Source organism: Gouania willdenowi, chromosome 11, assembly GCF_900634775.1.
Source record: "Gouania willdenowi chromosome 11, fGouWil2.1, whole genome shotgun sequence".
NCBI lineage: Eukaryota > Metazoa > Chordata > Actinopteri > Blenniiformes > Gobiesocidae > Gouania > Gouania willdenowi.
In genome coordinates this window covers 16,022,934-16,048,685 of record NC_041054.1, presented here as the reverse complement: position 1 = coordinate 16,048,685, position 25,752 = coordinate 16,022,934, and the positions used below count along the sequence as shown (strand labels likewise).

The 25,752-nt window shown below is 39.8% G+C and overlaps 1 protein-coding gene across 3 annotated transcripts; it reads right to left on the bottom strand.

Moving 5' to 3' along the window:
• Nucleotides 1–22,811: 22,811 nt before the first annotated feature.
• On the bottom strand, nucleotides 22,812–25,319 carry evx1 (even-skipped homeobox 1). 3 transcript variants are annotated; one of them, XM_028461685.1, is made up of 3 exons: nucleotides 24,851–25,319; nucleotides 23,987–24,208; nucleotides 22,812–23,339 (listed from the first exon to the last, which is right to left on the bottom strand). In XM_028461685.1, exons 1-3 carry the CDS (start codon nucleotides 25,229–25,231, stop codon nucleotides 22,812–22,814), a joined length of 1,131 nt encoding a protein of 376 aa, XP_028317486.1. In that variant the 5' UTR covers nucleotides 25,232–25,319. The 3 variants fall into 3 exon arrangements, with proteins under 3 accessions (XP_028317486.1, XP_028317487.1, XP_028317488.1); XM_028461686.1 differs by having other exon boundaries at nucleotides 23,987–24,216; nucleotides 24,865–25,319; XM_028461687.1 differs by having other exon boundaries at nucleotides 23,987–24,156; nucleotides 24,865–25,319.
• Between the last annotated feature and the right edge of the window lie 433 nt (nucleotides 25,320–25,752).

Genomic DNA, 25,752 nt, shown 5'->3' with positions numbered 1-25,752 from the left:
AAACCTTTTGCAAACTGTATAGCATCACTTTTATTGTAGGCTTAACTCCCCACCTTGTGACCCCTCCCCTTTGCCATTTAGTGAATAAAACAGCCTTTCATCACGGAGTTGCTTTGATAAATACCTGAGGCAACAGCGTTCATTATTTCCTCATTATAGCTGCTTGTGGATCCTTTCGAATGTTTAACGACTTGCTCTTTAAGGAAGTGAAAGTGATGGGGTCATGGGGCATTGAGTGGGGGTGGTTGTGCTTGGCTTCTCTAAGCACCCTGTCATTCATACCAATAACATGTTAAGTGGCATGTGGCTGAATTAGTGTCTGAATCCTTGCAGGTATTACAGCCCGCCCAGTGGTGTACAACGAGCCACTTGAGGTGTAATGTGGCTTTCATATCTTTTCTATAAAGCCACCAATAATTTTCAAGCCATTTAGCCCAAGCTCTTATCCACACCCACAGCGTCTGCACATCAGCTCGACACCCACGCGCCCTCTTCCTGTTGTGGAGACATCATTCCTCCATCCTGAGTCACTGACTCCGCTTAGGTTCATTAGTGAACATTATTCCATCTCAGACAGCGGGGTCCGCACGATACACGTCATGTCGACAGCCAGGCGCGAAATAACAGCTAATTATGACTCTGAAGTCCTCATTAGAATACTAATGAAGTTGTTGTGTGTTGTTTTGAAATGTGAACCTGTTACCTGGTTAAAAGGTTTCATAAGCATTATATTATTACAGTATCTATTAACATGTAGCATGAATATGTCACTTTTCCTGAGCTCAAAAGGTGTTGAGCTCTCAGGGTTTTTCCATCTTTCTCCACATTGTTCTGTTTGTTTATTTCACAGTAGTACACACCTTCCTTCATTTTATCCCCCACGCACACACTGTGTCACCTGTGAGTAACGACAGCCTGCACACTGCATTCATCACACTGTACTGCACATGCTCAGTACCTCTTCATTATATTAATTACTCTCATTGGAAGAGCGATCATCTGCCCCGTCAGAATTCATCACCTGGGTCCCCACAGTGGCCTTGGCCCGGTAAATAATCACCGGTGCTGGTAACAGGACTGTGGCCCTGCTGTGTGTGTCCGACCCACCACAGTGGGCCTTAAATACCCAAGAGGAGGCCAAGCTCCCACTGAGCCACATTTATCTCTGCCACCATAGGGAGGAGAGAGTATCTGTGCTACCTGATCCTGAAGGGGATTGTATTACCTCAAACTTGTAGCAAGTAAAGATAAAAGAGAGCAAAGTACAAGTAATCCAATGCAGCAGAAGTTTTGAGAAAAGGTGAGAGAATATGTGCAAAGAAAGAAAAGTAAGATTTTCAAAACATATCTCAGAGAGAGCAAACCGCCACCAAGCGTCAAATATCCACTTTCCCAGATATTGGCAGTTATCCGGATCAATGATTCTGATCATGGTACCTTGATCACTCACAGTTTAAAGGCTTGTATGAAATTTCTTTTTTCACTAATAACAATACAGTACGGCAAAATGTAGGGGCACCCCCATTTTTTCAAAGAATCGTGATCAAATGCGCAATCTGGATCCGATCTAGATTAAACTTGAGGGGGATAATTGAGAAATTTTTCCATTTTTAAAACTGATCCAGAATCAGAATATTGAGCCGGGTCCCGTCTAAAATTTAATGGAATCTTCTTCGGCGTAAGGTATATTCAATTCAATTCAAGTTCAAATTACAACAAAGTCATGTCAATGCGCTTATCAAATTATAAAATTATGATAATAAGAAAGAAAAAACCCAACATGATCCACATGAACAAGCATTTAGCGACAGTGGGAAGAAACAAGTCCCTTTTAACAGGAAGAAATCTCCAGCAGAACCAGGTTCAGGGGTGGCAGCCATCTGCTGCAACTGGTTGGGGTTAGCATCCATCCATTTTCCGACCCGCTTGCTCCTTTTCAGGGCTGCGGGGGTGCCTGTTTCCAGCTGCTAACCACTACGCCCGGAGGCATAGTGGTTAGCAAAATCCATTGTAAAATCATTGTACGTTGTCAAAATCCATTAAGTACTTTTGATGTAATCCTGCTGGCTGACAAACAAATAAATATAGTCGGGTGAAAACATTACCTCCTTGGTGGAGGTACAGTAACTAGTTAATTATATGTCATCCATGCAGGAGAATGAATATATATATATATATATATATATAGTCCACACCAATTGAGAACCCTAGCATTATATATGGTTTAGGTCTAGATACACCTTTTTGTAGTATTTTTCCTATTTTTAAAAAACCTTAACTACTGGCTAGTGATTGTTGTAGGCAATCTCATTATTTCTATCCTTTCTCTTTACGTTTAATTTGCCCCTCATCAAAAACTGTCAGGTACACAGATACAGTATGATCCTAGTGCAGGACTTAGACGCAGGAAAATGGAAACCAGAAGAGCAGATTGAACAGCTGTGTGAGAGGAAACAGGTGTAACACAGAAAAACTGCCTTGGACACTGACAGAAAAGACGAGACCGACCAAATGTCAGTCGAGTCTCTGACAAACAAGTAGAACCAAATGCTTTCACATTAAAGAATAGTAAAAAATCTGATGCAAGTTAGTGTCAGAGAAAAGCCTAAAGCTTGGGCTTGATTGGGCGTCTGCCATTCTCCTCCTCTCTGTATCATTAGCTCTGTTTTCCTGTGGCCAGAACCAACTGTCCTGAGTCGCTGCAGTGGAGCATCTGCCGATTTATTGGCTTCCAAATAATTGACTGCCCAAGATAATGTGTGAATCAACACAATTGGAAACAACGAGGAGTCAGCTCTACGTTTTCTATAAGGCATTGGCTCTGGACCCCGTCTTGTTAGTGGTATACTATACATTGATCTGACCCTGCCCCTTGTTGCAATACCACTCGCTTGATGATACATCTTGTGATGTTTTAATATCGCAATATCTATATATATCGTCAGACCTTTAGTAGATTGGGAAATACCGATATTATCCTTCAGATTATCTGATACTTGGGTACATTAAAAAAGAAAAACCTCAGACAGCTTGTGGTTTTTCTAGATGGTTGTGGGTTCCAGCCCTGGTCTTCCTATATATGGGTTGCATGTTGTCCCCAACCGTGAGTCAATAAACCAATTATTGTACAATGTTTTTGCATTTTAAAAGAAAAATGGAGCAACTAAAGATAAACAACCAGCCTGAGGTCGAAATTCAAACCCCGTACTCGTCTAGCTGGTGGTGGACCATATTAATTAGCTTCACTGTATGACTGGGTAGAGAACAAACATAACTATATTCTGTCATTTAAAGAAGATTTAATTGGACGTGTTTACGACTATATGGCACTTATTCAGTTATCACAAAGCACAATGTCCTTTTGATTGTAAACACTTCTACACAAACAGCCTATTTGGAACAATAGCTTTGTAGGATCCATCTGGTGTTATTTAACTGCGAAAATAAAGATTTAAACATTTGCATCAAAGCTCACATTCACAGAACGGCCAGCAGCTTCAGCTTCTAAATTACGGGTCAAAATGTTTGAAATTAGCTCTGGACAACCTTAAATCCAGCCTTTACGATTTCTAGTAGTTCTCCTGAGCTTAGCAACTTTGTAATGGCCTCATTTTGCTCCGTTTAAAGCTTTCTTCATGCCCAATTGGCCTGATACCTCATTCCCCATCTCTTGCTAATTGAACAGAGAACAAATGGAGGCGAGAGAGGGAGAAAAGAGGCAGAGTTAGTGAAGGAAAGAGAAAATGAGGAGGCGGGAGGGAAGTGATGGAGGACGAGCGTGAGGCGAGGAAAGCGAGCGGCGGTGTAACGTGCAAGGCCTCATTGATTAGGTGGTGAGCGGTGCAATGTTTCTCTCCTGACACTTACACGCATTAAAGCAACATAAACACCCATAATTGGTTCGTTTAGAGCAGAGTGGAGGAAAACTACACACACACTCACACACACACTAACTCAGCCATCGTTGCTTGTTTGAGAGGAAAACACAGGAAAATGGAATTTAAATGCTTATAGAATAAAAAGTGGGGAGCTTGTGTAGCAGGATGTGGGTGGGGAAGACTGAGGCACCACATTTGTGTGTGTCACGCTGCCATACTAAGCAGGAGTGATAAAAAACCATCCTCAGAGACTTGGCATGCCAATGGTATTCACTTCAGGGAGTGTAAGAAATGGGAGGGGCGCTGACTGTGACAAATTAGCTCTCATATATCGAGGTAGCCGATTGGCCACCGTTGTCAGGAGGAAAGGTTATGGTTGGCTGGCTGAGTTGATGGATAGTTATTATGTCATTCTAATAAAAATAAGATGCAAGTTTAGGGATTTTCAGCCCAATGATAGCTGAAGGGAACTGTGCAACTGTCATATGGGATCGTGCGTGAGCATGTGTGTGTTCATTCGTGCACGTGTGCAGTGCAATGCAAGCAACACAGTCAAAAGTAGACACGCAAGAAAATGCATGTAACAAAGGCAGACACAGTATACAGCATGAATTATTGGATTTAAAATGTGCATCTGTGTTCATACTTTAAGTCAGGGATTGATCTGGTGGCCCACTGGCCCTATATGGTCCAACTTTACCTCAGCCGTGGCCGCTTGTGATCCGTCTAACTTGTGATCCGCTAACATCGTTAGCTTTTTTTAAAAGTTTGCCAGAAATGTTGACAGACCCTGAAGGCGACACAGTTTGTGTAGCAGCTTCTTGCACACACAAAGCTGCAGTTAGTAAAAACATCTTTTTATAAAGGTCTTAATTTCAGAGCTTTGAAGACATTGAATGAATGTATTATTATTATTATTGATGGGACAAGCGAGACTTCCGAGTGTGAGAAGGACAGTTATGAGTTCTCACTTTGAAAAGGTAAATTTACCAGGTACACCATTCACTAACCAGGTTTGTTATTATTTTTTATTAAGCGATTAGTTTAATTACATTTATAAATTTGAAGGAAGTGCACAGGATGGACACTAAACAGGCCGATAAGTGAAACCGCACTGATCAGCTGATTGGTCACTGTTTAAAAAGCAGGAAACACCTGAATTTTCAGCTCATGTGCAGCATTAGCTTTAGCAGCTAACTCGTCATTTCTGCCATTAGGACCGATATCACGTTTCCGCAAAACTCACTTCAGAGAATCAACACTCTAATGGTAAAAATGATCTTATTTTCTGTCAGACTTACTGTCAGCCAAGGCGAGTTTATCCCTCTTGACCATTGAACTCACGCGCGAGAACTGAACAAGAGTAAGATTTCCGAGAGTGTGAAAAGACTTGTAAAAATCACACAGTGATAGTGCTCTGGGTTGCTGAGCGCACTTTTTTAATAGGCGACTCGTGAGTTCTGTCTGGCATAGATTGCACAAAAATGATCTTTTAATTATTGTGCAAAGGAGGTTAAAGCACGTCATCAATTTTTCACCCTAAACTGTCAGAACTTTTGAGAAATAACAATTTAGAGTGAGTTTTTTGATGCAATATAAGATACCGATACTTGTCACAAAAAACATTTTCTTAAAATTGTTATTTCATTTCCTTGTTTTTCTGAATGCATCACAATGAAAACTAGTATTATTTCTTTGTATACATTTGTACTTGAAATTTGGCCTTTTTTTCCTTGTTGAATGTTCGGCCCATTCCAATGTGGTCTGAATGAAAATGTAGTTGCCTTAGGTGTTCACTGCATCCTTTGCACCGCATCCATCAGCTACTAAGACTCGTTGACAGTGTGTAACTGGCACCCTCATATTGCTGCACTCCAGGGAGCCGTGTCGGTGTCTGTGAGGGAAGCTCCCTGGACGTGGAATGATGGGCTTCCTCGGTCTTGGTTGTCATCTTTAATCCAACACACACACATACTGTACACACACACTGGGAACTCTTCCATCTGTAAGCTGTCCAGGCCACAAATAATATTGTATTCACCGTCATTTCAGTCCGCTTTAACATCGCTGAATCTACATATCCTTGACGCGTGCAGGTGCTAAGTCACCATTATGTTTGTCTTCAGCGCACACATTTGTCCGCTAACACACAGGGACAGACGGGTCACAGTGGACCCAGAGCACTGGACTGTGCTAAACAGATAAATATAGCGAGAACAAGCTGTATTAGAATAGAAAAGACTCTGTTACTGTCAGCACTAAGCATGATCGATTGAGATAAACCCCCACTTCTACTGCATGTCCAGTCCAATGGTCATCCTCAGCTATTCTGAAACACCAGCTTTTAGTTTGGCTCTCGTGCTCCCAAAACTGGGAAAATGGAGAATTTACTGTCACAGCACAATGTTGGTGTTTGTATGCACTTGTTTTTACATTGTGAACTGTTTATACCAAATCAAAGTCTATGTCTCTCTCAGGACCCCAAGGTTGACAACATTAAGGAAACAAGACGTGGGGTCGCCAGATGCCTTCAAGAACCTAAGAATATTTTTTTGAACAATTCAAGCCCATATTTGCTTATTTTCACCCTTTCTCTGCAACTACACCAAACTTGCCATATTTTAACCTGTTTTCATCACTTTTTCTTGCCATATTTTTGCTCCTTTTTAAGCATTTTTGCCACTTCTCCAAAAAAATTCAATGCCTTTTCTGCACATGTTTCCACTTTCAAGACATTTTCAGGATTTATAAACCCTTTCCACCACTTTTCCCACCCAATGTCGCATATACCCATTATTGTCACTTTTAAACTCTTTTCACCATATTTCATGCTTATTTTTGCCGATTCAACCACATTCACAATTTGTCATGCTCATTTATTTACCAGTTCAAACTAATTGTTCCTACTTTTTAAATTACATTACCCAAATCCCCCCTCTGCCCCATTTTTGCGACTTTCAACCCCTTTTACCACTTTTTCTATCCGTTTTTGGCAACTCTAATTTGCAACTTTTAACCAATTTCTGTGGTTTTAAAATCCCATTTCACCAACTTTTCCACCCTTTTTGGTCACTTTTAACCCATTTTATTCCTTATCAAAACAAGGATTTACATCTTTAAGATAACAACAGAAATTATTCAGATAATTAAATACATGTGGTTATCACAGATTCATCATTTTGCTGTCTTTATGGATGTTGCCCCAAAAAGCTCTCCCCTTTAATCCCCCTTATAGATGGCCCTGTCTCCACATGACTGTTTTTCAATGTTCATGTCCGAGTTCAGCCACCTTCAGGCACAGTGGGGGGCCCAGGTCCCTGCACCTTTATTTTGGGGGTCGTGGGATTGAAGAATCCAATTCGGCCCACAGAAGAAAGTCAAGATGACAGAGAAAACATCATCACAAACTAATTCAGTTGTACATGAATCTCAGCCTCTCCAAATACATAAATTCAATAAAGCAGTTTTCCCATAGTATCACATGATAGCTGTCATTTTTTACTCATAAATTCTATAAAGAACTTTCTTTTTTTTTCCTTCTAAATCCTGCAATCCTCCTCAAATTAATCCACAAAGTTTAACTAAATTAAATAAAAATGTATCATAAAATATAAGTGAAGACCCCGCACGGACTGATATCAGTCACGTACTGCTTGGATATTGTCCGTGTCTTACATACTGTAATATCATTTATATGTAAAATTGCAAACTAGGGCACAATAATGTTGTTGTTGCTCATTTTCCTGGCTAATAATCTGCCTCCCTTTTGACCTCAAACTGGTCCGTATTTGGCCCTTGATCTAAAATGAGTTTGACAATCCTGCTCTAAAGTAACTGCTCACTAGATTATCCCATTGCCTCCGAATCAATACCCTCAAAAAAGAAATACAGAGCAGCAAGCCTTCTCTGTGTTTGCCAGACATAAAGGGAAGAAATACATGCTTTTTACATGCATGTTCATCACAGGGAGCAGCAGAAAGGGAACATTTACTCGATGGTGGCAGAGCCTAGATTGTGTAATCGTTCTGGCCCTGTCACTGCCAACAGAGCCTCCACACAGAGAACCATTTATTCTTGATCTTTTAAAGCTCATTGATTCCATCAGCCTGCAGACACTAAGAGTACCCCCCCACCCCCCACCCTGTCTTCCCCACTCACTCTATAACTGAGATCAATATCGATTATCATTCCTAAACACTCTCTTTTGGACCAGGTTTCCCTCAGAGGTACTAAGGCACAAAAATGACGTTATAGGAGAAATGGGAGCAGGCTGAGGTTAATTTTCTTCCAGCCTGTTAATGTTTAGTCAACGGAGGATATTAATCCTGTGTAACTTGAATCTGCTTCTTATGAACATCAAACAACGGCCTCCTGTCCTCCTTCTCACTCCTGATTTCCCTCATCCCGTCAATCACGCCTCCAAGATGGCCCCATGATCACAATCGACACTCAAATGATGGAAGTGAATAAAAGTCATTACTGACAGTCAGTAAGAATCATGGGAGGACATTAAAAGTTGCGTCTGGTCTGCAGCAGTCCATTCCTCAGCCGTGCTTTATGAAGGGAGACTTGGTCAGATTCCCATCTCCTTTCTGCCCCAATCTCCATCAATCCCTTCCACGTATGGACACCCCAGACTCTTTTGTAGTTTATGCACCCTATCCTGCCACACATCGAACATCTTCCATCCTGATAGTGTCCAGGCAAAGGATTGGATTGAGTTCATTGGATTGTCTACCTTTTTGCAGATCTCTGAACCCTGAAAGCATTAGTGCTCTGCACTCCTGTTTATCTTCTCTACCAGCTGACCCTTTTATGACTACCGCTTTGTCTTTGTGCTATTGTTTCTATTTCTCATCTGCTCTCCTTAAACTCTTTCCCATGTCTAGATCAAATCTAACTTTGCTGTTAGACGATTATTAGCAATAGCAGTATTATGGATTTGTCTTTTGAATGTATCTTCCTGTATATCATTATGGCATAACTAAAGTTATTGTGAACTAGGTAAAACCAACAGGGGGACATACTCTTGCCTTTTGAATAATAACATTTTAGGGACTACTGTCTTATCATCTTGGAAGATATACAACTGGTGTTTAGAAAACTGAATTTTGAATTGAACTAACTTCTGATGCTGCGTTCACACCGGATGCGTCACGAGATGTCCGTACATTCAGATTACATACAAAGTCAATGGATGGATGCGTCCCAGATGCAAAATCTTTCCAGTGCGGCAGTGTGGTGCGATCCGCACATCAAGTGCGTTGGCCGTGTGAGCGCGCTTCCGATTTTACACATATCCGCACACCCGCAAGAGTTGAAAATATTGAACTCCTGCGGCTGTTTCGCATGACGAAAGCCAATCAGAGTCTTTGTTGATGATGACGTCAGGCCGGTCTGTTCACCTATTCAACCTGGAGCTGTATGACGGCCTTTATAACTGGACTAGGAAAGATTTGGTGTGGAGGAGAATCGGCGAGGAGGTGGGAGTAGCAGGTAAAAGTTCTCTCTGTTGTTTTCATCTTTGAAAGTCGTCACTGAGCTAGGATAGCATTAGCCGCCAATCACACCGGCGTTTTTCACTGGTGGTTTATGTTTGTGAGAGGAGAAAAAGGAGCGCAGCTCCTCGCTTCAGCAGGCATTGAAACTTACCGAGTTGGATGTGTCGCTGGTGGGCGGTGCTTTGCTTCAGACATGCGTATGATGCGAATGGGAAAATTTTTTGTTCCTGCAGACCCTGCAGTACGTTTTGTACGGCAGATGCGTCCGGCGTGCAGAAGGCGCATTTGGTGTGAACGCAGCATTAGAAAGACACATACTGTAGAAGGGAGTTCTGTTGAGTTTACACACTCCAGTACAGTTTACACACTCAAGTACAGTAGGTGCCGATGTGCACCTATTCAAGTTGGTTGCAGCACAATAATAGACAAGAAAGAAAATGGAGTTTCATTCCTACACAAATTTTTTTTTTTATTGAATTTCAGTTTAAAAAATGTTATATACTGTATATTTAAAACAATGTTATAACAGTATCATTTGAATAAGGCTTTTACAAATAAAAGAGTGAAATAAATATTCAAAGTTAGCACTTTATTAGTTACTTTAAAAAAAAGTTAAATAATATAATAATATTTTGCTTAAAACTGTAAATAATTAAATATTTTCACTTGCTATTAATTAAGCAATATCACATGAGAGGGGTTGCTGTTGTGCTGATATTCAACACAACAACACGGCCTCGAGTGTGGTATTGCTTTCATACAACAGTTCTACAAGCCCGTTTTATTAATCAACAGTATTAAGCGACAATAAAGTATGATTTCTTTATTTAATCATTTATTTGACTCCGCCAAAACAAATCGTTCTACAACTGAAGCGGAGACAAGGCTGTTGCCAGGCAACACATAAACATTTCCTTGTTGAAAGATGACGATTATTATAACACCTGAACAGAGGAGTGATAATGTTGGTAAAAAGTCCCAGTGTCGTTGTTCTATACTTCATAATATCAGCACTCGTGGAATGTCTCGTCCAATCGGAACTACCTGTTGTATAAAATACAGTCAAACTGACTTTTAATAAAACTTATTAAAAAATGTTGAGAAAATGCTGTTTGCGTTTTTGTTAGAATTCTTTAAACAATAAATGAAAGGGGGGGGGGTGGGATCTCCAACATAAAGAGTAAAAAAACGTAATTGCTCCAATTTTTGGGGTCTAATAGTAAAATACCAGCGCTGTTTGGCAGAATTCATAGAGCCATTAGGCTGCTGCTTTCCATATTCTACCTAGGCTAACTTCTACCTAAACAAGCCTTAACCTGGTGTAAACTAACCCATAGCAGTGAGTCATCAACCATTGACCTCCTCCAAGGCGGCCCTTCACTCATAAACCCAATGCAGAGAGAGAATAGGAGTGTTTATAGTAAGACGGGAGCGGCTCACCTCTGATCTGCTCCATGAGAGAGGCTAAGAAAGAGAGACAGAAGAAAAGGGAGCAGAGAAGGAAACAGAGGAAAGGAGACGCCAGAGGTTGCATGATTGCAGAACAAACTCGTAAAAGTTCCATTAACCCGCGAGGAGTTAAAGAGGCCCTGTTTTCATCCAGCAGACAGCCGACGCAAACAGAGCATCACCATAAACCCCCATCCTCCTTCCTCACCTCCATCTTCCTCTTGATCTTCTCATTTCTTCATCACACAATCTTTATCTCTTTATTTCATCTCCAAATCTGTGTCGATGCCCCCAACATAAAAATAAGGTTTCTCTTGTTTTTCCTTTTAGCCCTCCAACCTCCGCTGGACAAAAGGAACTCCTGTTGTTTTGTCATTTGCTAGTTTTAATGTGGGTTCTTGGTCTGTGAGTCACAACCTACAGACGCCACAGGTCTGTCTTGGTAAAACCACGTATTCAACAATACTCACGTCTTCTTTTCAACATCACGATGGACTATGACCTTCTTGTTCATTTTGTTGAAACACGTTATTTGTTTCCCGAACTTCCACACGTAGCTCGGGAATATTTCTTAAAAATCTCGTAAAATAGAAGACACTTAATTGTGTACAGAATCCCTCAAGGTTTTTTTCCTCAGTTTGGGTTTGGACTTGTTTTTTTTTTTTTAAAGTGTAATGTTGGTCCCAGAGCTAGATCGTTTGAGAAATGCTGATCTAAAGAGTGTGTCACATAAAACCCCAGCATGAATGTCTCCAAAAACAACTTAATAAACACAATGTAATGAGTAACACATATGTGAACTGGTTTCGGTATTTCACTTGTCCGAGGTGGACACTTTAATAATCAATGGAAATGCAGTGCAGACTTGTTTGTGGGGTCATTTTGAGCGTTGAATACATTTGTGGCTAACCTTGGCTCAACTCTGTCAGTCAGCAGAGTTTTATAGTTTTGGGGAGGTCTGCTCTCAGCCCAACAGTGTGAGTGTTCTTTGAAATCCTCCATTAGGGCACTAAGCACAGGCTCTTAGCTCTTCTTCTGATAGCTTCACTATCTGGTAACATCATCTCCTTTGCTCTGTTTCCCATGGTGTAATGTTACATCGCAAAACACACACACGCACACATACATTAACTTATTTTACAGCACTGATGATTACAAATTTGGTTATTAAATGGCAGTTATGCAGTCATTGGTCAGCCTACATCTGCATCAGGTTATATTTTCACCGGTGTTTATTTATTGTTTGACTGTTAGCGGGATTAAGTCAAAAGTGCTTCACAGACTTTGACAATTTTTTAAACAAAGATAGACCTTAGACCAGGGGCGTCAAACTCATTTTAGTTCAGGGGCCAAATACGGAGCAGTTTGATCTGAAGTGGGCCACAAATTTTATGTGGGAAAACGAGTAATTTTGTCATTATTGTGCCCTCGTTTGCACTTCTACGTATACATGAAAAACTAAAACTGTAAGAAACCGTCAATATTCGAGCAATGAGTGATAGATATCAGTTCCAACAGGATCTTCACTTTAAATTCCCTTGATTTTGTGAAAAATTTCTACTTAATTAAGGGAAACTTTTTTTTTTATATATATCTTTATTTCCAACTCGGTTTCTATATGAACCATACAAACAAATACAAATTATGAAAAATTGAAGGATTTTGTAAGAATTTATTTTTTTCAACTGTTTAACAATAAAAATGACTGCAATCATGCAATATATGAAAACTCTCAGCCCCTGCAAATATTGTTGAGTTTCATTTATTGGATGCTTCGAAGGGCCTGATTTGGCCCACGGGCCATGAGTTTGACACATATGCCTTAGACCATGGAAAATTCCATTAATTTTTGGCAAGGATCCAGATCAACATCCTGATTCTGGATGAGTTTTAAAAATGGAACAATCTCTATCGCTCATCATTGGCAAAATCTCAGAAAACACCATATTGCAGTTCATAATTGACTAATCTTTATGAAATTTGACTCAGTTATGTCTGGGTGGTTCCTCAATTACGCCACTGAGTTTCATCCGGATCGGATCCAAATTACAAATTTTTATCAAGATTTTTTTTTTTTTTTTTTTAAATGGGGGTGCCTATACATTTGAACCTACTGTATTGTTATGGGACAGAAATTCTTTACATTCCTTTAAATGATCATTGTACCACGAGTGGGATCATTGATCCAGATAACTGCCAGTATCTGGCAAAGAGGATATTTGGCACTTGGTGGAGGTTTGCGCTCTCTGAGGGCTCTTGTTTTTTGTGTATTCTTGTTTTTTTTTTTACTTATTTTTGCATGAATAATAAGTTTATAAGTTTAAAAGAGAGGTTGTAATGATGTAGCCCATTTAACATGGTAAACTGTAACAGTTTATAACCATTCATAGACCATTTAATGAATTAGGAATCTCTCTGTGAAGATTGGCAAAATGGAGGCCCCCCAAAAAAGCTAAAGCTTGAAACGTCTTTTTTGAAGATTGTTGTTTGTTCACCTCAAGCAACAACGCAAGGATAACATTCTTCTGCTTTCCAACATATAAGGTAATATCACTTTATCACAAGCATTGGTCAGCAGCAATGAGAGGTCAGCACGACTCAGCAGTTCACTGTGGGTGCAGGTTGGGGGATGTGCGACATTGGAGTCAGAAGGGCAGGAGACGGAGAGATGGAGGAAGAGGGGAGACAGGGAAGCCCATGCTCCCAGGAGGAGAGCAGTATGCTGGATGCAACGGTTCCGGGGATGGCTTCATAATGAGGATACATCACTGCAGCAACGAGCTACTCTATCACAGGCTCGCACACCAACAGGAAGCCACGCACACACACAGTGCACAGACATCACTAACGACCAAAAGCACCACGTTGTCGTCAAAATAGTCTCATAGAGGAAGTGGAATGAGCCTCAGCTGCACATTGTGAAGGACAAATTACCACATTTTAAATGATGCAGGCCCAGTTTTAGTTTGGGAACAGATTTTTCCCCCTGTATTTTATGCTGAAGTCTGTTTGATTCTCTGGAAAACTTCACTTTCTGTCGCCGTCAGGCAGCGACGGTTGTTGCTGAGCAGTAAAGCAGCCAACGCGCAGTAAAATAAAGAGCGGTGGGGAGAGAAATTGGACTGATCTGCAAAGTCATTGGCTGCTGAGAGGGTTGTAAAATAATAACACTCTTCCATAAAACAAATTCTTATTAAATCGTTTTAAGCGATATCACTCTCTGCGGTGAATTCTGTGAGCGTTTCCACTGAACACAAACATCTCATGGGGAGGAAAGCTGTGCGAGCAAATGAAATTTAACTGGTTGATCATCATCGTAGCACTGAGTAAGACTTTTGGGAGGCCCGGGTGGCGGAGCTTCTACCAGCTCCATCAATAAAGTGACACTTGGCTATTATGTGGCCATTACTTGGACTTTAAGTGGCAATTGAACAATAAAGTAGCAGTGAAGTGCAGCCTCATCAGCAGACAGTGTTTTCTCTTTTTATAACAGGAGGATTTGTGCATAAGACTCAACATGCAGGTCAGACGTAAGGATGCCATTTAAAGCTTATTATTAGGAACACTGTGAGTCACTCACTTTCCATGAATGTACAAAACAATGCAAAAATGATAGAATGTAAAGATATGTAACCTTAGAAGAAAAACGAGGCAATGTGCATTCATCTCTATATGACAGAACATCTTCGCTTTAATGGAATAATCGTTTTTTTTTTTTTTCTACATACATTTCTAACTGTTTTTTTGTAAAATACCCCTCTTGTCTTGTAAATATTCTCTGGGACTGTACAGTTTTTTAAGATTAGAATGTCCTGCACTATTCTATTTTATTTTGGAGTTTTTTTACAGACTTTGATTTGATATTTTTTGCACTAATTATCTTTACACTACCTTCTGGTTGTTCACACTTTTTTCATGAGAGCTGCTATTTTTTAATTTTGTTGTGCTTCTGAAGAGTAACAATGACAATAAAATGATTCTGATTCTGATTCTGGTTCCATTAAATATGTATACAAAACACTTTTTTGTAGATAAATGCAAAATAGAGTAATATTTACCTTTTTTTTTTTTTTTTACTGGAGGTAGCTAAGCTAAACAAAATGAAAAATTTGAGGAAATTTTATGATTGGTTCAGGGTTCAAACAAATACTTTGCTGCACGCTATCTGTGTACAACTAACATGAGATTAAAACCTATATTTTAACATTTCAAAACCAATGACTGCCTGTCTTTTATATGTATTTCCCTATATATTCTCCATTGATATGGACTGAGCAATAACAGTTATAAAGTAAAACAAGCACTCTTGCTACTTAACACATTTGCCAACTGGCCCTGTGATGGACTAGTGCCCTGTCCAGGGTGTACCCCCGCCTAACGCCCATTGAGAGCTGGAGATAGGCACCAGCAGACCCTTGCGACCCTGAAAACAGGAACAAACGTGTCAGAAAATGGATGGATGTTTGACAACTGTTAATGCAGTCATTTATTTCTATATTTGCATTGTAAGGTTTTATTTTGACAAATAATGGATTGCAGTATTTTTTCAGAAAGGTAGTAATCTATTATTATGAGGAAGAAAGAAGAAAGTTTGTAAATATGATACAAATGATAAATATTTTGTCCATCCTGTTCTGAACACGGTAAAAAATTGGGCAAACTTAAAGTATTGATCAAGTTTGATTAGATATGTTAGATTCTGATCCCAACATGCACGGCACTTACGGCATTTAGACAGATAGTCAAAATGAGTGTTTAAATCTAATAAATGTTCCCTTTTACAGACCTGTGGCGCTCATAGTCTATTCAGTATTCATTGCTAATGTTTGTGACTTTGTTCAGAAGCTGCTTGTACAGTGTGTAAGGTCAAAACTGTAAACACAGAAAGGCACTTGTTCTTAACGCCTTCAAAGCGACGGAGGAGAAAACACTGCAATTGTGACCCAACTTACATTTTAAATGCTTGATATAAACTGCTAGAGTGCAGGTCAGGAATCATCCATCAAACCCGTTAACACAGAGTAATAGATTAATCTTCATTACAAATATTTTACCGTCAGCTTTTATAAAGTGTGGTACATTTGTGTTCAGTTGTGGCAATTGCATCGCAGTGTGTCCAAGTAGCTTTCATCTTCTAGTGTATTAAGTATTTCTTGCGGTTGTGTAATTTTCTTTCCGTTTGAATTTAAAATGAACTGCTAAATATAATGATCAAGCTGAGGATAATTTAATGATCAAATGGTAAAAGATTCAGTGACAGGCTTCAATTTCATAATTTGTTTTATCAAATTATCAATGCTTTCCTTGTAATTATTAACGTTTCCTCCACTTTGGAGAGCATAAGGGGGTCGACATGTGGATTCTTTGTTTAATTTTATTTTTATTAATTGGTGAAATTGGCAAAATTATAGATTTGAAAAAAGTTGGTCTAAGTTTAGGGGACACGGCGGTTAGCACATCCACCTCATGGTCTTATAGAAGCAGTTTCTAAAGAGCAGATGTTGGCAACTGGTGGCCTAGGGGATCATTTGTGGTCCTCTGGCTAACTTTGTGAGGCCCCCAAGGTAAATGCACAAAAAATTATAGAAAATTACAAGGGCTGCGGACTCTAACGCGTTAATTGCGATTAAATAATTACAGAAAAATAACTCACTAAAAAAGATTAATTACAAACAACGCCGAACCTTTCTCATTTCACAAGTTCCCGGTATATCCATAATACTGATGCACAAACTACTGGCTTATTATAACAATGGGTGGAAAACAAAAGCCCATTTGTGTGCACATTGTGCAAGAAAGAGTTTGCTCTTGCAACCTCTGCTACCACATTAATGCTAAACATGTAGCAGCTAGCACGGACTATAGGACAGTGCTCGCTGCAACGTGCGCCGAGTAGGCAGTGTTGCCAAAATAAGCTCAAGATGACAAAATTCAGAGCCAAAATGAATAACTCCATGATTGACAAATGAACAAACTCATAAATGATTGTAGTGGACAGTCTACCACTAGTGTGGTAGAGAATGTGGGCGGGGCTAGAAGCAGTGCTACAGATAGCATCATCTGTTTCAATTTCAAACTAAATTTATCAGCTTCATCAGTTGGTCTATTTATTTCATGCCAACTGTTTTGCAATGTTCAGTTTCTACTTATCTGGGATGTACTGTGCTCAATGCAGTTTTTTTTTTTTTTTTTTTTTTGTAATTATAATACACAATAACACATTTGTTTAAGAACATTTACAAAAAAAATCTGGAAAAGCATAAATATATTACTTAAATTTAAATGTGTGTTTTGTGAACAACGCAATCACAATATTCTTCATTCACTCAGTGATGAAAATAGTAAACACATTTTTGTTGCTCATTTATTGTTTTCAGTGAACAGTCATACACTAAAATCCACTTAGATTGGAAAAATTTTGCTTCTCGTGTGTCAAATAACGTTATGAGAAATCAAGATAAATTAATTACAGACACTAATTCAATAGGTGAATTGTTTTTGATCGAGACCCACCACTAAAAAATTACATCAAAGTACAACAAAAATGACAAAAAAAAAAAAAAAACAGGCAAACAGCAAAATACGCAGAACTACAAAAGTACACAAAATGATCCCCACAAAAATATATATATACAAAATGAAAGTAAAAATACACAAAACAACAAAAACACATTGAATGGCAACAAAAACTCATGAAACCATTTGTTTTTTTCCTGTGTGAATGCTCAGATTGGTAATTTGGCCTATAAATGCAGACATGAATGTTGATAATGTGCCCCTTGGATGAAAATTTTATCATGAGTTTTTGTTTTTTTTGTATTTTTATTTATTGCCTAGTAAAAAAAAACAAAAAACAGTTGACAACAACTTCTACAAAAAAAAAAAAGAAGCAAATTAAATAATATCCTCATGCCCTGGGACAAAACGACAATGCCAGTGATTAGTCTGAATCTGTACCAAGATCTTTCAGTTGAAGAAGAAGAAGAAGAAGAAGAAGAAGAAGAAGAAGAAGAAGAAGAAAAAGAAAAAGAAAAAGAAAAAGAAAAAGAAAAAGAAAAAGAAAAAGAAAAAGAAAAAGAAAAAGAAAAAGAAAAAGAAAAAGAAGAAGAAGAAGAAGAAGAAGAAGAAGAAGAAGAAAAAGCTAGGACCAGCTATGGTGTATCATGACACATTTCTACTCCATCCACACTGAGTTTATTTGACCTTATTATTTATACCAAAACAACCAGTGAAACAGCCCGGCTGGCTGCACTTGATCCCCACCCCACAGAGGATTCAGGAGCATCTTTTGTCATCCATCCTGCTCGGTTTCCTCCGCTCTACGCGGCAGCAGGCCTTTCTGTCTCCGGTGCACCGTAAATAATGTTGATAAAGACGCCTCCGAAAACGACTTTCACGCGTCCCCCGATTGATTTAACGTGACCTCCGTTTCCAAATGATATTGGAAGCCTATTTAAACAGATGAAGTCTTAAATTGTCTTGCTTGTATGCGCATTAATCTCCCATTCATCATCATTACTGCGTGATTGGCCCATCCACGCCTCCGCTAGCCTCGTGCGTTCCGACAAGGGTGTGTAAATTAGGACGTAATCCAATTTAAACAGCAGCAGAGTGTGTGTGCGTGTGTGTGTGTGTGTGTGTGCGTGTGTGTGTGTGTCGGTGGACAGCTGCACTACACCGCCCACATCAAAACGCTTTGTGCTTATTGTGGGAGCTGGGAGGACCTGAGCCAATTCTTCCTAATAGGATCTTATAAGGCGAGTGTAATTGCTGTTATGTGTGCAATCTAAGAGCCCATCATATCTTGAATTTTAGTCAGGCAATTTTGAAGCCATTAAATGGCATGTTGTTGATGCTGGATTAGGCCGCTGAGGATTCACTCCAAGTATGGTTTATGCAAGAACAGAAATGGGAATCCTACGGAAGCTGATTAGGGCCAACTTTGATGGAGGAAAACATTTTGGGGCAAATCAAGAATAAACTCAAAATCTCGAGAATGAAGTCAAAACGTCAAGATTAAAGTTGAAATTTCGAGAACTACGTTGAAATTTTGAAAATAAACTCAAATTACAATATTATGATAAAAGTCAAAGGTCTGCTAATAAAGTCAAATTGACGGAAACTGATGAGGGCCAATTCACCATATGACAACAAACAGCAGATTGTGGTCGTCTACAAAATGCTGCGTATCGATTAATGCGTTAAACTATCTTCAAAGTTGGATTTAATAACAAATGAGCCAATTCTTCCTAATAGGATCTTATAAGGCGAGTGTAATTGCTGTTATGTGTGCAATCTAAGAGCTCATCATATCTTGAATTTTAGTCAGGCAATTTTGAAGCCATTAAATGGCATGTTGTTGATGCTGGATTAGGCCGCTGAGGATTCACTCCAAGTATGGTTTATGCAAGAACAGAAATGGGAATCCTACGGAAGCTGATTAGGGCCAACTTTGATGGAGAAAATAATTTTGGGCAAATGAAGAATAAACTCAAAATGTCGAGAATGAAGTTGAAACGTCAAGATTAAAGTTGAAATTTCGAGAACTACGTTGAAATATAATGTTGAGATTAAAGTCGAAAAGACGAGATTAAAGTCGAAATTTTGAAAATAAACTCAAAATACAATATCATGATAAAAGTCAAAGATCTGTTAATAAAGTCATTGCGACAGAAACTGATGAGGGCCAATTCACCATATGACAACAAACAGCAGATTGTGGTCGTCTACAAAATGTTGTGTATCGATTAATGCGTTAAACTATCTTCAAATGAGCCAATTCTTCCTAATAGGATCTTATAAGGCGAGTGTAATTGCTGTTATGTGTGCAATCTAGGAGCCCATCATATCTTTAATTTTAGTCAGGCAATTTTGAAGCCATTAAATGGAAGGTTGTTGATGCTGGATTAGGCCGTTGAGGATTCACTCCAAGTATGTTTTATGCAAGAACAGAAATGGGAATTTTTTGGAAGCTGATTTGGGCCAATTTTGATGGTGAAACTAATTTTGGAAAAATCAAGAATAAACTCATAGTGTTAAGAATAAAGTCGAAACGTGGAGGTTGAAGTTTAAATTTTGAGAATTACATTGAAATGTAATGTTGGGATTAAAGTCGAAAAGACAAGATTAAAGTCGAAATTTCGAAAATGAACTCAAAATACAATATTGTGATAAAAGTCAAAGGTCTGCTAATTATAGTCAAATTGATGGAAACGGACGAGGGCCAATTCACCATCTGACAACAAACAGCAGATTGTGGCCGTAAATGTCGTGTATTGATTAATGCGTTAAACTATGCTTTAAAGTTGGGTTTAATAACAAATGTATTCATTCCTTTATAGCTCATAAACATTGTAACGTCTTTAAGGACTTTGAAGAGATATCACCAAAAACGTAATCTGTTCAGAAGGAAAAACCAGTCAAATTTGGAAGAGGTGGCCGCATTCTGTCTTGATATGAGGAGCTGTATGGAAACACATTAGGGCCAGTTTTGATGGAGACTGTTATTGTAAGTGGTGAATTGGCCCTCGCGCTCTCATAGATTTGACTTTAATAGCAAACCTTCGACTTCTATCACAATATTGTATTTTGACTTTATTTTTCGAAATCTCGTCTTTTCGACTTTAATCTCGGCATTACGTTTCAACTTTATTCTCGAAATTTCAACTTCAATCTTCACATTTCGACTTAATTCTTGATTTGTCCAAAGTCATTTTCTCCATCAAAACTGGCCCTAATCTGCTTCCGTAGAATCCTTACAAACTGCCTTTTTACAACATGTCATTCTCTTTCATAGGATGCTTGGTGTGAGATCTAACTTTTTTCTTTTTTTAGGAAGTCTGTCCTCTCCTCACATCCACACGCTGCTCATCTTTTTTCTCCACAGTGCAATTTTATGACGCACAAACTAAAGCAATTCCCCTGCATGACCTGCGTCTCCATCAGGCTTTAAAGACACTGGCTGATAGGTTTTACATAAATCTGCCTTATGTGGTCTCGGACCGACCCGGGAAGCTTAAACGCTGTATTATTCTAAACATATGCATTTTAATCAGCTCGGTCACACTTACAAGAACTGCAGTTAATAAGGCCATCAATCAAGTGCGCGTGTGCGGGGAGGGAGCCTGCATGCGCATGGAGACGAAGGGGTGCTGATGCGTAAGGATGTAGTTTGTCGGTGCAGAATACAGAATTTTGGAATTTTTCTTTCTTTTTTCTTTACTTGACAAGTTATTAGAAATACTTAGATTTTTGTGTGACAGTTATTTTTAATATTTTGATTTGCGTTTTTTTTTTACACTTATTAATCAAAGATTGTTGGATTTTTGTTTGTTGCTGTGGCGATATTTCCACAAGATTTGAGGATTTATTTAGATCGTTATTTTTGAAATTCGATTCCATTACGCCTGAGCAATATGTGAACACTCTCCCTACTTACTAACACGAAACGGTCCAATCTGATGCTTAAAAGCCTCCAGACATCATTATGATTCTGTGCGTCTCTCGTGCGAATCTAAATCCTATCACAGTCAGAAAAGCTCTTAATTTGCAGCAGCTCGGGTCAAAAGCAGCCAATTAAGATCCCGCTGATTGTTGGCAACAGTCCTCTTTGAATCATCGATCTCATTGCATTTCCAATATCGCAGGACAACTAATTCTGTCGTGTCTATTAAGCGGATCGCAGAGAAAATATGAGTGGCGTTAACGGAGCCCGGGGACCACTTAACTGTCACGGTCAATCTTGTGGTCCCATCGGAAATATGGTTGGTGGGGCGGGTGGAGGTGGGGTGGGGTACACACTGGTGTTTTGACAGCGACCACTTGAGAACAAAATTAGTGTTGCTATTGAAGGGGGGTGGTGGGGGTGGGACGTTGTCAGTAATGGCCCGACCGACGGTGCAGAACGAACTGAGACACAACGATTGACTCAAAGGGTGAAAACTTGTTTGAATCAGGTTTATTTAATTTTTTCTTCTTTTCTTGCTGCGAATTAAAAGCAGTGTTTATAGAAACTCAATATCCTTCACTCATTTAGAAAAAAAAAACAAAAAAACAACAACAACATAATGTTAAAATGTAAAAATACAGCCCCAAACCAAACTCATCATCAAAAAAAAAAAAAAAAAGGAGGACAAATAAAATAAGAATAGATCTGTTCACTGTTGTCCATGGAGCTCTTAACTTCGTTGCATAAATAATCAAGTCTAATCCGATGATTTCAGGGCTGTATCATCATGAGAGAGCAGAGTAATTTGTTTGAAGATGCTGCAGACTTCTTTTTTCTCCCACTCAGATATAGTCCTCTCAGTCCTCCTCCTTTCCCTCCCTCTCCTCAAACCGCTGTTCTAATCCATCCCCCTGGCGCCTTGTTATACCTTAGGCCAGCAACGATCCCTTTTCTGTATTATCATTAATTCAACGCTCAAAATTCACCATCCCTTACATATATATCACTTCATAATTTCTTCTTCTTCTTTTTTTTTTTTTTTTTTTTTTTACCAGCATCTGCTCTTTTCGGACCCGGCCCGCGCCGCGAGGGCCCCGCGGTGGAGAGCTGCTGCGCGTAATGAGACGGACAAATCCCCTTGTTAAAAAAGACATTGAAAGCATCATTCTCGTGTAACTAACAATACGTGTAGGCCGATTTAGACACGTATAGATACGACAAATAACGATAAAAATAAATAACTATCGTAACCTCATCCATCATAGAGATATTTCTATGCTCGTTCTTCTTTCCACATCAAATACATTTTATGTAAATTTGATCTGAATATGCGTCCATGCAGTCACATTTCGGCTCCCACTCTTTTAGCTTCTGCAACAACATTATTCAATTTCGATCTTGTGCGTCTTACAGTTGAGGATCTGGAGGCAATTGTTTCTGGTGCTTTCCTTGTTTCCAGACATGCTGTTTTGTTTCAGTCTTGATCAGATAATATTCTAATGTTAAAGTAATTTTTTTCCTCTTTTTTTTTTTTTTTTATCTTGTCAGAGGCACTTCTTCCCTCTGATCTAAAGTCACCGGAGATGATTTGCTGAGCACTGAGGGCGTAAAAGTGACAAATGCGTCAGTCCTGCTGGTTGGAGAACATGCAAAGTCCGAGGCGGTGGGCCTGCTGCTGATCCCGTTGGTCTGACTGGAGTGACAGGCCAAGCAGGAGCACGGGCTCCCCCCTGGACCGAGTCCGTGAGTCGGACCCGGGTACAAGGATGGGTGTCTGAAGGCGCACAGGAGCTCTGGCCTCTGGTAGGGATGAGACAGCATCCGGAAGCTGTCCAGAGAACGCAGGGGGTTCGGGAACGGGGAGGCGGCCGGACCTGAGCCGGCACTGACACCCAGGTGGGAGTAGTAAGGCAGAGGTAGGTGGGATGGGAAGGGGTATGGCAGGTTCCCTGTGGCCGCAGCGTGGCTCATCATGTAGGTGTAGAAGGCTGGGTCTGCGGGGTGGGGCCACGTCATGGCCAGACGCTGACGTTTGTCTTTCATCCTGCGGTTCTGAAACCACACCTGGGACAGGAGAGACGCACGAGGTCAAATATTAACCACCATGTGCACTCAAGTTGTCAAATATTTAGCCCGCGGGCCAAAACTGGCCCACAGTTCCAGTTTGCCAATTGTGTTCAATTATTAATTGTCATACACCGAATGAGAAATGTGTTTGTGGCCCTATACCATTTGGTCTTAATACAATGTTGTCTGCAATTTTACTGAATTAATGACACGTGTAGTCTACAAAATTTGCAAACAATGGGAGATTTTTCAAGCTGTCATCACTGAGAATATTTAAATCAGACTGCAGGGTCCCTGAGCAAGAAAAGTTATAGTCACATCTAATATAGAGAACATAGAAAAAAAACAAACAATATAAAATAAATACATTTTATCCTGTGGTTTGCATTTAGTTTTGCTGCAAATTGTATCACTGCATTAAAAAAAAAATATATATATTATAAATAATGGGTTTTTACTGTAATATGCATGGATCTATTTAGATTTTGTTATCATTTGTTTGTTTGTTTCAAGAATGACCATTTTCGATATGAAAGAAGTCATCTTGGCAATTATACATCAAGAGTAAATTTATAAAGGCCTTTTAACGAAATGAAAGGCAGTCTTCTTCCATTCTCTTCCCCTGCATAGGACCAAAGTCTTACTTTAATGGTTGTCTCTGGGAGATTTAAGGCGGCCGCCAGCTCGCATCTCCGCGGCCTGGACACGTAGTTTTCCCGGTAAAACTCCTTCTCCAGCCGTGCGATCTGCTCCCTGGTGAACGCTGTGCGGTACCGGCGAATTTGATCAGCGGCGTAGGAAAGAGATCCCGGTCCTGGGACGGTCCTACCCGGGTCAGAACCACTGTCACTGGGGTGAACAGGAGAGTCACGCCCTGCAAAAGAAAAACAAGTTTAAAACATTTGGGAAACACAAAAATGCACAAGACATTTATAAACTAAATATATATTAATCTATGTTTCAGTGGGATTTCCTGCTTTCATTTTGGTGCACATCAACTTTTGTGCATTTCATTCATTTTACACCCTAAATACATTTTTTTTTTTCCTCAGCTGTTTTCTTTCTTCTTCTTCATTGATGTGGGCGTCACCTTATCACGTCACATCTACTGTGCTTCATTCATTGTGTTTTTACTATATCTACATATATATCTATATATATATATATATATATATATAAAAATATATATATATCTATATATATACTGATACGTCTTTATTGTCATAATCAAAGTACGTCATACAACGAAATTGGACCACAGTCTCCCTCGATATAAATCACATTTCATTCACGCACAATATATAAATAAAGGGATGTAAAATAAACAGAAGCTTTCTTAAATGACCCTGCAGTTTTTTTTTTGTTTTTTTTTATTAATTATTATTAATATTTATTATTTTCTTTTGATGCAGTGTTCAGAGAACATCCACAGTGTGGCTCACATGCAGCATTTGGTTGTATTTTTGCACAAATATCTTTATATAAATCCCCGAATGCATGTATGCAATGTATGGGTTCCTACCTTTAGCTGAGCGGTAGTCCATGCTTTCAGGGGTGCAGCTCACATCAATCTCCTCGTAGAAGTCCGACTCTGTGTCTGAGCTGCTGTCTCCTTTGTGGGGATGGTCTACCCGTTGTCGGTGTCTCTCTCCTGGGGGAGACCCTCCAACCGGCCTCCCGTCTGCGCCCTGCTGCATATTCCTCCGTGCGCTGTCGTCCTGCAGCTGCAGCTCTCCTCCTCTGTCCCGGGAGAAGGGCTCCGTGCCTGGGCTCACACAGCTCCTCCTGTGCTTCCCCGGACTACTACCGGTGCCTTCGGACCCAGCAGAGCCGTTCTTACCGAGCTGACCCCCCTCAGCCAGCATCAGCCTCTCCTTTCTGCTTTCCATCACTTAGAATCCTCCACTTCACAGCAGAGTGCGAGCCGTCAAAAACCAAGTGGATGGTGTGTGTGTGTGTGTGTGTGTGAGTGTGTGTTGTGGGGAGGGAGGTGGGTGGGCGTTTGAGTCCTGAGGAGAAGGGAGAGGCTTGTGGATACAATCCGCTGTGACCCTGACAGAGGACCGTTTCAGTGTGGAGTGGATAGTGAGCTCTGGGAGGGATCACCATTTAGCCTCTCTCTCTCTCCTGCTCCAGAGCTGTCATTCTTTAATGGGCCCAGTCGTCATGATGACGTCACGCATTGATTGGGATGTATGGGTAAACAGAAGGAGCGATGGGATGGAGTATATATATATATATATATAGTCACAGGGCAGTGAAACATCATGATACTATATAAAACATGATGAAATAGTTCAATTCAGCCCATTGTTAAATGGAGACTCACATGTAGCCAAACCATGAAAACTATACTTTCTTATACCATAACCCAACGTTTCTCAAATGGGGGTACGTGTACCCCTAGGGG